Genomic DNA, 12,815 nt, shown 5'->3' on the forward strand with positions numbered 1-12,815 from the left:
CTGTAGACATACAGACATGTAGACCTGTAGACCTACAGACATACAGACCTGTAGACCTACATACCTACATACCTACATACCTACAGACCTACAGACCTACAGACCTGTAGACCTGCAGACCTACAGACCTACAGACCTGCAAACCTACAGACCTACAGACCTGTAGACATACAGACCTATAGACCTACATACCTACATACCTACAGACCTACAGACCTGTAGACCTGCAGACCTACAGACCTGCAAACCCACAGACCTACAGACCTGTAGACATAAAGACCTGTAGACCTACAGACCTTACAAGCAAGGATCAAAATTTTAAAGAGGTAAACATCTTTCTTATGGATCAAGTCATTAGGGATCAGGCTTAGGTACAAAATCCGGGGGTCTCTGGGAATCTTATAGCCTAGAACGTCTTCAAAGGACTGAATAACTCTGTCCCAGAACATTTGCAATTTCTCACACAACCAAAAGATATGAGAGTGATTGGCATTTATCTGACCACAATCTCTCCAACAGAGCTGAGGAGTACTGAGTTGCTTATTTTTAAATTGGGGTGTAACAAAAAAGCGAATCACATTTTTCCACCCAAATGCCCTCCACGTTCTAGAGCTTGTGGACGAATGTTGTGTTACTGGAGTCGAGACTGCGTCAAGTTCAGCTCAATTTGTTTCCATCTAGCTTGGTACTCTGAAGAGCACCTGCACACAATGTATCTCATTTGGGCAGCATAAAAGTATTCTTTCAGATTCGGGAGAGCTAGGCCTCCGTTTTCCCTGTTGATTTGAAGAGTCTTGAATGTAACCCGTGGTCTTTTACCTGCTCAGATTAGCAGAGATATTTGTTTATTCTAAGTTAACTGGTAATGAGAGGAAGAGGTACAGCAACTTCGGCAACACATTAACTTTCACAACTTCAATTCTTGAGCTAAAATCCAATACTATTGCAGACCATTTTATCGCATCTTTTTGTCTTATTGTTGATAATACTGTAATTTGCTTCAAATTCGTTATTTAGGTCTTGTGTGAGTAACACACATATCTCATTCTTATGTTTTACCAAGGTTACATATGAAGGACTTGATTCTGGCGCCCCCAGTGGCCAGAAGATGGTATCTGGTATTCTTGTGCTTAGCTGGTGTTCCACTCCTCAGTCCTCACTGTGATCTGGATCTTTCTCTCAGGCCGAGTGTCTGTGAGGAAACACAGAAAACATTTGTGTTCACATCAGAAGAGAAGAAGAAAAGACAGAGGGAAGAGAAGAGAGCGAGGAGGACGGCACAGTTATCTTTTTAATAACGATTAATTTCAAGTTATTTATTTTGTCCCTTCAGTCTCTCTGTAGATAGTGGTCCTCAGTGTCTCTGTATTTATTTTGTCCCTTCAGTCTCTCTGTAGATAGTGGTCCTCAGTGTCTCTGTATTTATTTTGTCCCTTCAGTCTCTCTGTAGATAGTGGTCCTCAGTGTCTCTGTATTTATTTTGTCCCTTCAGTCTCTCTGTAGATAGTGGTCCTCAGTGTCTCTGTATTTATTGTGTCCCTTCAGTCTCTCTGTAGATAGTGGTCCTCAGTGTCTCTGTATTTATTTTGTCCCTTCAGTCTCTCTGTAGATAGTGGTCCTCAGTGTCTCTGTATTTATTTTGTCCCTTCAGTCTTTCTGTAGATAGTGGTCCTCAGTGTCTCTCTGTATTTATTTTGTCCCTTCAGTCTCTCTGTAGATAGTGGTCCTCAGTGTCTCTGTATTTATTTTGTCCCTCAGTCTCTCTGTAGATAGTGGTCCTCAGTGTGTCTCTGTATTTATTTTGTCCCTTCAGTCTCTCTGTAGATAGTGGTCCTCAGTGTGTCTCTGTATTTATTGTGTCCCTTCAGTCTCTCTGTAGATAGTGGTCCTCAGTGTCTCTCTGTATTTATTTTGTCCCTTCAGTCTCTCTGTAGATAGTGGTCCTCAGTGTCTCTCTGTATTTATTTTGTCCCTTCAGTCTCTCTGTAGATAGTGGTCCTCAGTGTCTCTCTGTATTTATTGTGTCCCTTCAGTCTCTCTGTAGATAGTGGTCCTCAGTGTCTCTCTGTATTTATTTTGTCCCTTCAGTCTCTCTGTAGATAGTGGTCCTCAGTGTCTCTGTATTTATTTTGTCCCTTCAGTCTCTCTGTAGATAGTGGTCCTCAGTGTCTCTGTATTTATTTTGTCCCTTCAGTCTCTCTGTAGATAGTGGTCCTCAGTGTCTCTCTGTATTTATTTTGTCCCTTCAGTCTCTCTGTAGATAGTTGTCCTCAGTGTCTCTGTATTTATTTTGTCCCTTCAGTCTTTCTGTAGATAGTGGTCCTCAGTGTCTCTGTATTTATTTTGTCCCTTCAGTCTCTCTGTAGATAGTGGTCCTCAGTGTCTCTGTATTTATTTTGTCCCTTCAGTCTTTCTGTAGATAGTGGTCCTCAGTGTCTCTGTATTTATTTTGTCCCTTCAGTCTCTCTGTAGATCGTGGTCCTCAGTGTCTCTCTGTATTTATTTTGTCCCTTCAGTCTCTCTGTAGATAGTGGTCCTCAGTGTCTCTCTGTATTTATTTTGTCCCTTCAGTCTCTCTGTAGATAGTGGTCCTCAGTGTCTCTCTGTATTTATTTTGTCCCTTCAGTCTCTCTGTAGATAGTGGTCCTCAGTGTCTCTCTGTATTTATTGTGTCCCTTCAGTCTCTCTGTAGATAGTGGTCCTCAGTGTCTCTGTATTTATTTTGTCCCTTCAGTCTCTCTGTAGATAGTGGTCCTCAGTGTCTCTGTATTTATTTTGTCCCTTCAGTCTCTCTGTAGATAGTGGTCCTCAGTGTGTCTCTGTATTTATTTTGTCCCTTCAGTCTCTCTGTAGATAGTGGTCCTCAGTGTGTCTCTGTATTTATTTTGTCCCTTCAGTCTCTCTGTAGATAGTGGTCCTCAGTGTCTATGTATTTATTTTGTCCCTTCAGTCTCTCTGTAGATAGTGGTCCTCAGTGTCTCTGTATTTATTGTGTCCCTTCAGTCTCTCTGTAGATAGTGGTCCTCAGTGTCTATGTATTTATTTTGTCCCTTCAGTCTCTCTGTAGATAGTGGTCCTCAGTGTCTCTCTGTATTTATTTTGTCCCTTCAGTCTCTCTGTAGATAGTGGTCCTCAGTGTCTCTCTGTATTTATTTTGTCCCTTCAGTCTCTCTGTAGATAGTGGTCCTCAGTGTCTCTCTGTATTTATTTTGTCCCTTCAGTCTCTCTGTAGATAGTGGTCCTCAGTGTCTCTCTGTATTTATTTTGTCCCTTCAGTCTCTCTGTAGATAGTGGTCCTCAGTGTCTCTCTGTATTTATTGTGTCCCTTCAGTCTCTCTGTAGATAGTGGTCCTCAGTGTCTCTGTATTTATTTTGTCCCTTCAGTCTCTCTGTAGATAGTGGTCCTCAGTGTCTCTGTATTTATTTTGTCCCTTCAGTCTCTCTGTAGATAGTGGTCCTCAGTGTGTCTCTGTATTTATTTTGTCCCTTCAGTCTCTCTGTAGATAGTGGTCCTCAGTGTGTCTCTGTATTTATTTTGTCCCTTCAGTCTCTCTGTAGATAGTGGTCCTCAGTGTCTATGTATTTATTTTGTCCCTTCAGTCTCTCTGTAGATAGTGGTCCTCAGTGTCTCTGTATTTATTGTGTCCCTTCAGTCTCTCTGTAGATAGTGGTCCTCAGTGTCTATGTATTTATTTTGTCCCTTCAGTCTCTCTGTAGATAGTGGTCCTCAGTGTCTCTCTGTATTTATTTTGTCCCTTCAGTCTCTCTGTAGATAGTGGTCCTCAGTGTCTCTCTGTATTTATTTTGTCCCTTCAGTCTCTCTGTAGATAGTGGTCCTCAGTGTCTCTCTGTAGATCCATAGAGTCTGTGTGAAGATGTGTGTTAGCGTGTGTGTGTTAGCGTGTGTGTGTTAGTGTGTGTGTGTGTGTGTGTGTGTGTGTGTGTGTTAATAGGAGCATTTTGTAGTCCATTTCCTGAACAGTTTCATGTTAAAACTAACAGGTTCATAAAACGAGCGCACCCAGGTGGAAGCAGGACATGCTCTGGAGCTGCATGCAGCAGGTCTCCATGGACTGATTACCTGGGGGTGTGGGGGGGCCAGTCTCCTAACACCTTTCCTAAGTCCTTTATGAAGTCTCCAAACACCTTTCCTGTTTAGCCAGCTCTGCATGTGGTGGACACTGTAGCTTCAGTGTTTAGCCAGCTCTGCATGTGGTGGACACTGTAGCTTCAGTGTTTAGCCAGCTCTGCATGTGGTGGACACTGTAGCTTCAGTGTTTAGCCAGCTCTGCATGTGGTGGACACTGTAGCTTCAGTGTTTAGCCAGCTCTGCATTTGGTGGACACTGTAGCTTCAGTGTTTAGCCAGCTCTGCATGTGGTGGACACTAGCTTCAGTGTTTAGCCAGCTCTGCATGTGGTGGACACTGTAGCTTCAGTGTTTAGCCAGCTCTGCATGTGGTGGACACTGTAGCTTCAGTGTTTAGCCAGCTCTGCATGTGGTGGACACTGTAGCTTCAGTGTTTAGCCAGCTCTGCATGTGGTGGACACTGTAGCTTCAGTGTTTAGCCAGCTCTGCATGGGTCTGTAAAGCTTTCTGCGTTCTAACCTCTCTCCATGTTTCATCTCCAACATTGATCCTAGTTTGAGCAGCTTTCTGCTGCTGGAGCTTATTAGAAACATGCAGAGGCTTTTTAGCTCGGCTACAATCACTTGTGTGTTGTTGGTTTGCCGTGGAGAATGCAAAGATCGACGTAAAGCTCAAATTCAGGACGGGAAGAAGACGTACACGCTGCTCTGATTCTCACCATCTGCTTCTGAGTCTCTGTCCGTCTGCATCTCCTCACAGCTCCTTTTCCTCCTGCAGCGTTGGTTACTCTCCTCCTCATCCTGTCTGTCACAGCTGCTTCCTGTCTCTGCTGCAGGCGAGGATGACTGTGACTATGCAGAGGAAGCACAGGTGAACATACATCTATAACATCTATCTGTATACCTGCAGTCTATCTGACTTCTCACCTTACTGTGTGATGAGGATCTCTTTTTGTGCAGAGCAGAGTTCAGATTCTCTAACACCACCACTGTGACACACACACACACACACACACACACACACACACACACACACACACACACACACACACACACACACACACACACACACACACACACACACACACACACACACACAGGTGAGTACATTTGTGCAGAGGTCACATGCTGATATAATGACACTCAGGTGTGAAGGTGACCTGTATACCTGGACGTAGCGGTAAAGGGAGGGCAGGAACCTTCTTCTCATCAGCCTGTCCATTCACCTCCTCGCTGCGCTCTGTGGCCTCCTGCTGGTAGGAGAACATCATTACATGTTTCACCACTTTCCTGCTGTCAGTGTTTTAAAGAAAATGAATCAAGTGGAGACTAAGAGGTGACAAGAATCAACCTTTTACTGAACATGAGAAGAAGTTAATATCGACATAGACTGAGAGTGTCGTTAAAAACTTTATCAATCGTTACCGTTGCTCACAAACAACACAAGCTTCTAGAAGGTCAGAACTTTGTTTCTTAGGCTCTTTAAAGCTCTCTTTTAATCAGCACACAAGTTTTCTCTCCTTCACAGGTTATGTACATTTATATTATAAAAGCATCAGTCTAATGCTAACTGCACAGGTTTAATCTGTAAGTATGTTTACTCTTAGTCACATAGGGGGCTGCTAAATCTTGTTTGGGGCTGATTGTATACAGACGGGAGGGGGACATCTATCTATCTATCTATCTATCTATCTATCTATCTATCTATCTATCTATCTATCTATCTATCTATCTATCTATCTATCTATCTATCTATCTATCTATCCATCCATCCATCCATCCATCCATCCATCCATCCATCCATCCATCCATCCATCCATCCATCCATCCATCCATCCATCCATCCATCCATCCATCTAAAACACAGTACAGAGTTATAGAAATAATTTAGACTGTAAAATAAAATAGAGATACTAAAATAAGCAATAAGCTGCCGGTAGGACTGGAATAATAAGCACAAATGACTTCAACATGGGACATAATAAACCGGCTCATGTGGACTTTTATAATATTATTTATACTCTGCATTAATTACCAGATCCTTGTGGTCTATGGGGGAGTCCTGATCCTGTTGTTGGTCTGGTGATGGAGAGGAGGAGGAGTTGGGGGGAGGAAGGGCAGCTGATGATGCCCCTGCTTGATCAGGCTTCAGGTCCGGGCTGCTTCTGACTCTCTCAGAGGTTAAAACTGAATTATCTCTGCTGTTCTCATTGGATCTGGATCTCCCTCGCTCCGACAGGTCCAGAGGCCCCTCCAACACCTCTTTGAGCTCGTCTGCAGAGCTCCCCTCAGCCCAAGGGGAAAGGGGCTCCTTCTTCTCCTGGGTGTCAGTCTGACTCTCAGGGAGACTGCTTATTCTGAAGAGCACTGTGGGCTCTTTAGGGAGCTTCAGAGGAGTGTGTTTGGACCACTCAGAGCCATGGACCTGCTTCCTGCCCTGCTGGATGGTCTGGATCCGGTTTGGGAATCTGAGAGGTGGGGATTTCACTAAGGGACGGAACACAAGGCCGGGTCCAGGACCACCGACCCAGTCTGAGGACTCAGACAGAGGCCAGGGAAGGGAAACGGGGCTGCTTCTGATTGGCTGAGGACGACAGGGGACAGACGGTTTGGAGACATGTGGGGTCACGTCTCCGCCTGATGAAGATGATGTCGAGGAGTTTTTGTGAGGCAGAGTCTGAGGGGGGAGGAAGGGTCTCTGCTGCACTGCTTCTACACTCTGAGCTCTGAAACAAACAGTTTTAATGTCAAAGGTCAAAACAGTAAAAGTCCAGGACACGCAATGAAGGGTCACACCGTCTCTCTCTTTATATATATATATATATATATATATATATATATATATACAGTATATATATAATTTACTGCATGTGAGTCTGTTTCGATCACTGTCCACTGTATACCTTCTTTTGTATCTAATTTTGTATTTTTTTATTTTAACTTTGTACTAACATCTTGACTATTTATTCCTTTGTTAACACTTTATTTTTAGTTAAACTTTAGTAAAGGTGAACCGTCGTTTATTTACTGCTCTGTGTGCCGCCAGAGACAAACAAAGTTTTTATAATTAAATTGAATAAATTCATAAAAACATTGTCAGCGTTTGGATTGGTGCGTCTGGTCATTGGTAGTCTCACCTCCTCTCTCCCCCTCCGCTCACACTCTGTTGTGCAGTCCTCCAGGTCAGACAAGTGAGAGGTTTATACGACTCCTGTGAGAGGGCGGACACACACCATGCACAACACTTTTTGTGATGGTTAAAAGCTCACACACTTAACACTTTCTCCAACACTCTTCTGTGCACATTCAATAAAGAGTTAGAGATGAGGATACATTGTAAACGGTCACTTGTAATTTTAAATATTTTTTTATTTAACCAGGAGGAAAAACTCATTGAGATTAAAAATCTGTTTTTTAAGAGCGTACTGGACTGATGTTGGGATCTTTTCTCCCGTCATGAAGTCAAATGCGTCTGCAGCAAACAGTGAAAAATCTGAAATATAAACTTACAAGGGTGTTCCTGTTGTTTCCTCTCCACCGTCTGACTTCACTCTCTGTGTGATCACAAACAGACAATCTTCACCATCATGATCAGCTCAAACACAACACCTCCTTCCTCCTCCTCCTCACCTTCAGCTGGCTGCTCCGTCTCTGTTTTCACTGAAACGTCGCCCCCTGCTGGATGACTGCTGCTGTGGACGATGGTCACGGGTCCAGAGGAGGGGGAAAGGTCAGGGGAGCTGCCGGATTTGACCTCCGTGCTGCTGGAGGAGGACAGGTCACTGTGATCTCTGTTTTAAACAGAGTGACTAGCTACAGTCTGAAGAACAATGTTCCTAGCTACAGTCTGAAGAACAATGTTCCTAGCTACAGTCTGAAGAACAATGTTCCTAGCTACAGTCTGAAGAACAATGTTCCTAGCTACAGTCTGAAGAACAGTGTTCCTAGCTACAGTCTGAAGAACAATGTTCCTAGCTACAGTCTGAAGAACAGTGTTCCTAGCTACAGTCTGTAGAACAATGTTCCTAGCTACAGTCTGAAGAACAGTGTTCCTAGCTACAGTCTGAAGAACAGTCTTCCTAGCTACAGTCTGACAAACAGTGTTCCTAGCTACAGTCTGAAGAACAGTGTTCCTAGCTACAGTCTGACAAACAGTGTTCCAAGCAACAGTCTGTAGAACAGTGTTCCAAGCAACAGTCTGTAGAACAGTGTTCCTAGCTACAGTCTGAAGAACAGTGTTCCTAGCTACAGTCTGACGAACAGTGTTCCTAGCTACAGTCTGACGAACAGTGTTCCTAGCTACAGTCTGACGAACAATGTTCCTAGCTACAGTCTGAAGAACAGTGTTCCTAGCTACAGTCTGAAGAACAGTGTTCCTAGCTACAGTCTGAAGAACAGTGTTCCCAACTACAGTCTGACGAACGGTGTTCCTAGCTACAGTCTGAAGAACAGTGTTCCTAGCTACAGTCTGAAGAACAGTGTTCCCAACTACAGTCTGACGAACAGTGTTCCTAGCTACAGTCTGAAGAACAATGTTCCTAGCTACAGTCTGACGAACAGTGTTCCCAACTACAGTCTGACGAACGGTGTTCCTAGCTACAGTCTGACGAGCAGTGTTCCCAACTACAGTCTGACGAACAGTGTTCCTAGCTACAGTCTGACGAACAATGTTCCTAGCTACAGTCTGAAGAACAGTGTTCCTAGCTACAGTCTGAAGAACAGTGTTCCTAGCTACAGTCTGAAGAACAGTGTTCCCAACTACAGTCTGACGAACGGTGTTCCTAGCTACAGTCTGAAGAACAGTGTTCCTAGCTACAGTCTGAAGAACAGTGTTCCCAACTACAGTCTGACGAACAGTGTTCCTAGCTACAGTCTGAAGAACAATGTTCCTAGCTACAGTCTGACGAACAGTGTTCCCAACTACAGTCTGACGAACGGTGTTCCTAGCTACAGTCTGACGAGCAGTGTTCCCAACTACAGTCTGACGAGCAGTGTTCCCAACTACAGTCTGACGAACGGTGTTCCTAGCTACAGTCTGAAGAACAGTGTTCCTAGCTACAGTCTGAAGAACAGTGTTCCTAGCTACAGTCTGACGAACAGTGTTCCTAGCTACAGTCTGAAGAACAATGTTCCTAGCTACAGTCTGACGAACAGTGTTCCCAACTACAGTCTGACGAACGGTGTTCCTAGCTACAGTCTGACGAGCAGTGTTCCCAACTACAGTCTGACGAACAGTGTTCCCAACTACAGTCTGACGACGAGTGTTCCTAGCTACAGTCTGCCTCAAACACCTCACTGTTTCTATCAGTAAGTAAAAAAGACTCGTAGACTCACTTGAGCGCTGCTCTCAAGCTCCGGATCTCTTCTCTCAATCTTTCGTTGTCTTTCTTCAGGTTGTTAATCTCTGCAGCTGCAGCACATGCACGCATGCACAAACGCGCACATACACACAAAAACGCACACGTACACACAAAAACGCGCATATACACACAAACACGCAAACACACACACACACACCAGTGTTAAAATATATCCATCTTTGTGTTTAAAAAGGTGACGTAAATAAAAACAATAAAGGAGGTCAAAGGTCAGAGCAGAATGATTATATGGATTGTAGGTCAAATGTCATGTTCATACCCAGCAGAGAAATGTGCTGCAGGCTCTGCATCTGAGCAGCTTCAAACTCCTGCTGTCTTCTCTTCGCCACCTCCTGAGTCACTGTACACCTGTCGCAAAGCCCTGCCCTCAACCTACACCGTGAGATACACACTGTTAGATACAGCTGTTACATACAGCCGTGAGATACAGCCGTTAGATACAGCCGTTAGATACAGCCGTTAGATACAGCCGTTAGATACACGCCGTTAGATACACGCCGTTAGATACAGCCGTTAGATACACGCCGTTAGATACAGCCGTTAGATACACGCCGTTAGATACAGCCGTTAGATACAGCCGTTAGATACACGCCGTTAGATACAGCCGTTAGATACACGCCGTTAGATACAGCCGTTAGATACACGCCGTTAGATACAGCCGTTAGATACAGCCGTTAGATACACCCGTTAGATACACATCGTTAGATACAGCCGTTAGATACACGCCGTTAGATACAGCCGTTAGATACAGCCGTTAGATACACGCCGTTAGATACAGCCGTTAGATATAGCCATTAGATACAGCCATTAGATACAGCCGTTAGATATAGCCATTAGATACAGCCATTAGATACAGCCGTTAGATACACATCGTTAGATACACATCGTTAGATACAGCCGTTAGATACAGCCATTAGATACAGCCGTTAGATACACCCGTTAGATACACCCGTTAGATACAGCCGTTAGATACACCCGTTAGATACACCCGTTAGATACAGCCGTTAGATACACCCGTTAGATACACCCGTTAGATACAGCCCTTAGATACAGCCGTTAGATACAGCCGTTAGATACAGCCGTTAGATACAGCCGTTAGATACACCCGTTAGATACAGCCGTTAGATACACCCGTTAGATACAGCCATTAGATACAACCATTAGATACACATTGTTAGATACAGCCGTTACATACAGCCGTTAGATACAGCTGTTACATACAGCCGTTAGATACAGCCGTTAGATACAGCTGTTAGATACAGCCATTAGATACAGCCGTTAGATACACATCGTTAGATACAGCCGTTACATACAGCCGTTAGATACAGCTGTTACATACAGCCGTTAGATACAGCCGTTAGATACAGCTGTTACATACAGCCATTAGATACAGCCGTTACATACAGCCGTGAGATACAGCTGTTACATACAGCCATTAGATACAGCCGTTAGATACAGCTGTTACATACAGCCATTAGATACAGCCGTTACATACAGCCGTTAGATACAGCCGTTAGATACAGCCGTTAGATACAGCCGTTACATACAGCCGTTAGATACACATCGTTAGATACAGCCGTTAGATACAGCCGTTAGATACAGCTGTTAGATACAGCCGTTAGATACAGCCGTTACATACAGCCGTTAGATACAGCCGTTAGATACAGCTGTTACATACAGCCGTTAGATACAGCTGTTACATACAGCCGTTAGATACAGCTGCTACATACAGCCGTTAGATACAGCTGTTACATACAGCCGTTAGATACAGCTGTTACATACAGCCGTTAGATACAGCTGTTACATACAGCCGTTAGATACAGCTGCTACATACAGCCGTTAGATACAGCTGTTACATACAGCCGTTAGATACAGCCGTTAGATACAGCCGTTAGATACAGCTGTTACATACAGCCGTTAGATACACATCGTTAGATACAGCCGTTACATACAGCCGTTAGATACAGCCGTTAGATACAGCCGTTACATACAGCCGTTAGATACAGCTGCTACATACAGCCGTTAGATACAGCTGTTACATACAGCCGTTAGATACACATCGTTAGATACAGCCGTTACATACAGCCGTTAGATACAGCCGTTAGATACAGCCGTTAGATACAGCCGTTACATACAGCCGTTAGATACAGCTGCTACATACAGCCGTTAGATACAGCCGTTAGATACACATCGTTAGATACAGCCGTTAGATACAGCCGTTAGATACAGCTGTTACATACAGCCGTTAGATACACATCGTTAGATACAGCCGTTAGATACAGCCGTTAGATACAGCTGTTACATACAGCCGTTAGATACAGCTGTTACATACAGCCGTTAGATACAGCTGTTAGATACAGCTGTTACATACAGCCGTTAGATACAGCTGTTACATACAGCCGTTAGATACAGCCGTTACATACAGCCGTGAGATACAGCCGTTAGATACAGCTGTTATATACACATTGTTAGATACAGCCGTTAGATACACATTGTTAGATACAGCCGTTAGATACAGCTGTTAGATACAGCTGTTACATACAGCCGTTAGATACACATCGTTAGATACAGCCATTAGTTACAGCCGTTAGATACAGCCGTTACATACAGCCGTTAGATACAGCCGTTAGATACAGCCGTTACATACAGCCGTTAGATACAGCCGTTAGATACAGCCGTTACATACAGCCGTTAGATACAGCCGTTACATACAGCCGTTAGATATACATCGTTAGATACAGCCGTTAGATACAGCCGTTACATACAGCCATTAGATACAGCCGTTAGATACAGCCGTTAGATATACATCGTTAGATACAGCCGTTAGATACAGCCGTTACATACAGCCATTAGATACAGCCGTTACATACAGCCATTAGATACAGCCGTTACATACAGCCGTTAGATACAGCCATTAGATACAGCCGTTAGATACAGCCGTTAGATATACATCGTTAGATACAGCCGTTAGATACAGCCGTTACATACAGCCATTAGATACAGCCGTTACATACAGCCATTAGATACAGCCGTTACATACAGCCGTTACATACAGCCATTAGATACAGCCGTTACATACAGCCATTAGATACAGCCGTTACATACAGCCATTAGATACAGCCGTTAGATACACATCGTTAGATACAGCCGTTAGATACAGCCGTTACATACAGCCATTAGATACAGCCGTTACATACAGCCATTAGATACAGCCGTTACATACAGCCGTTAGATACAGCCGTTACATACAGCCGTTACATACAGCCGTTAGATACAGCCGTTAGATACGGCCGGTTTGTTCCCTCAGAGCAGTTAAAGTTAAGCAGGGGGTGGGGCTGTCTCTTTTTGCC

The 12,815-nt window shown here is 44.0% G+C and overlaps 1 protein-coding gene across 2 annotated transcripts in view; it reads right to left on the bottom strand.

Moving 5' to 3' along the window:
• Positions 1 to 347: 347 nt before the first annotated feature.
• Positions 348 to 12,815, bottom strand: part of rbbp8l (retinoblastoma binding protein 8-like) — an 18,209-nt gene continuing 5,741 nt past the window's right edge. The window contains exons 5-14 of one of the 2 annotated variants that reach the window (XM_079372860.1): positions 9,725 to 9,837; positions 9,422 to 9,497; positions 7,718 to 7,848; positions 7,598 to 7,641; positions 7,225 to 7,298; positions 6,123 to 6,813; positions 5,256 to 5,340; positions 5,015 to 5,076; positions 4,807 to 4,939; positions 348 to 1,192 (exon numbers count right to left, since the gene is read on the bottom strand). In XM_079372860.1, coding sequence (XP_079228986.1) covers positions 1,131 to 1,192; positions 4,807 to 4,939; positions 5,015 to 5,076; positions 5,256 to 5,340; positions 6,123 to 6,813; positions 7,225 to 7,298; positions 7,598 to 7,641; positions 7,718 to 7,848; positions 9,422 to 9,497; positions 9,725 to 9,837 — 1,471 coding nt within the window. In that variant the 3' untranslated portion in view covers positions 348 to 1,130. Of the gene's footprint in view, positions 1,193 to 4,806; positions 4,940 to 5,014; positions 5,077 to 5,255; positions 5,341 to 6,122; positions 6,814 to 7,224; positions 7,299 to 7,597; positions 7,642 to 7,717; positions 7,852 to 9,421; positions 9,498 to 9,724; positions 9,838 to 12,815 lie in introns of both variants that reach the window. The other variant, XM_079372859.1, reaches the window with a different exon arrangement.

This window comes from Symphodus melops (genome assembly GCF_947650265.1).
Source record: "Symphodus melops genome assembly, contig: scaffold_121, whole genome shotgun sequence".
Lineage (NCBI taxonomy): Eukaryota > Metazoa > Chordata > Actinopteri > Labriformes > Labridae > Symphodus > Symphodus melops.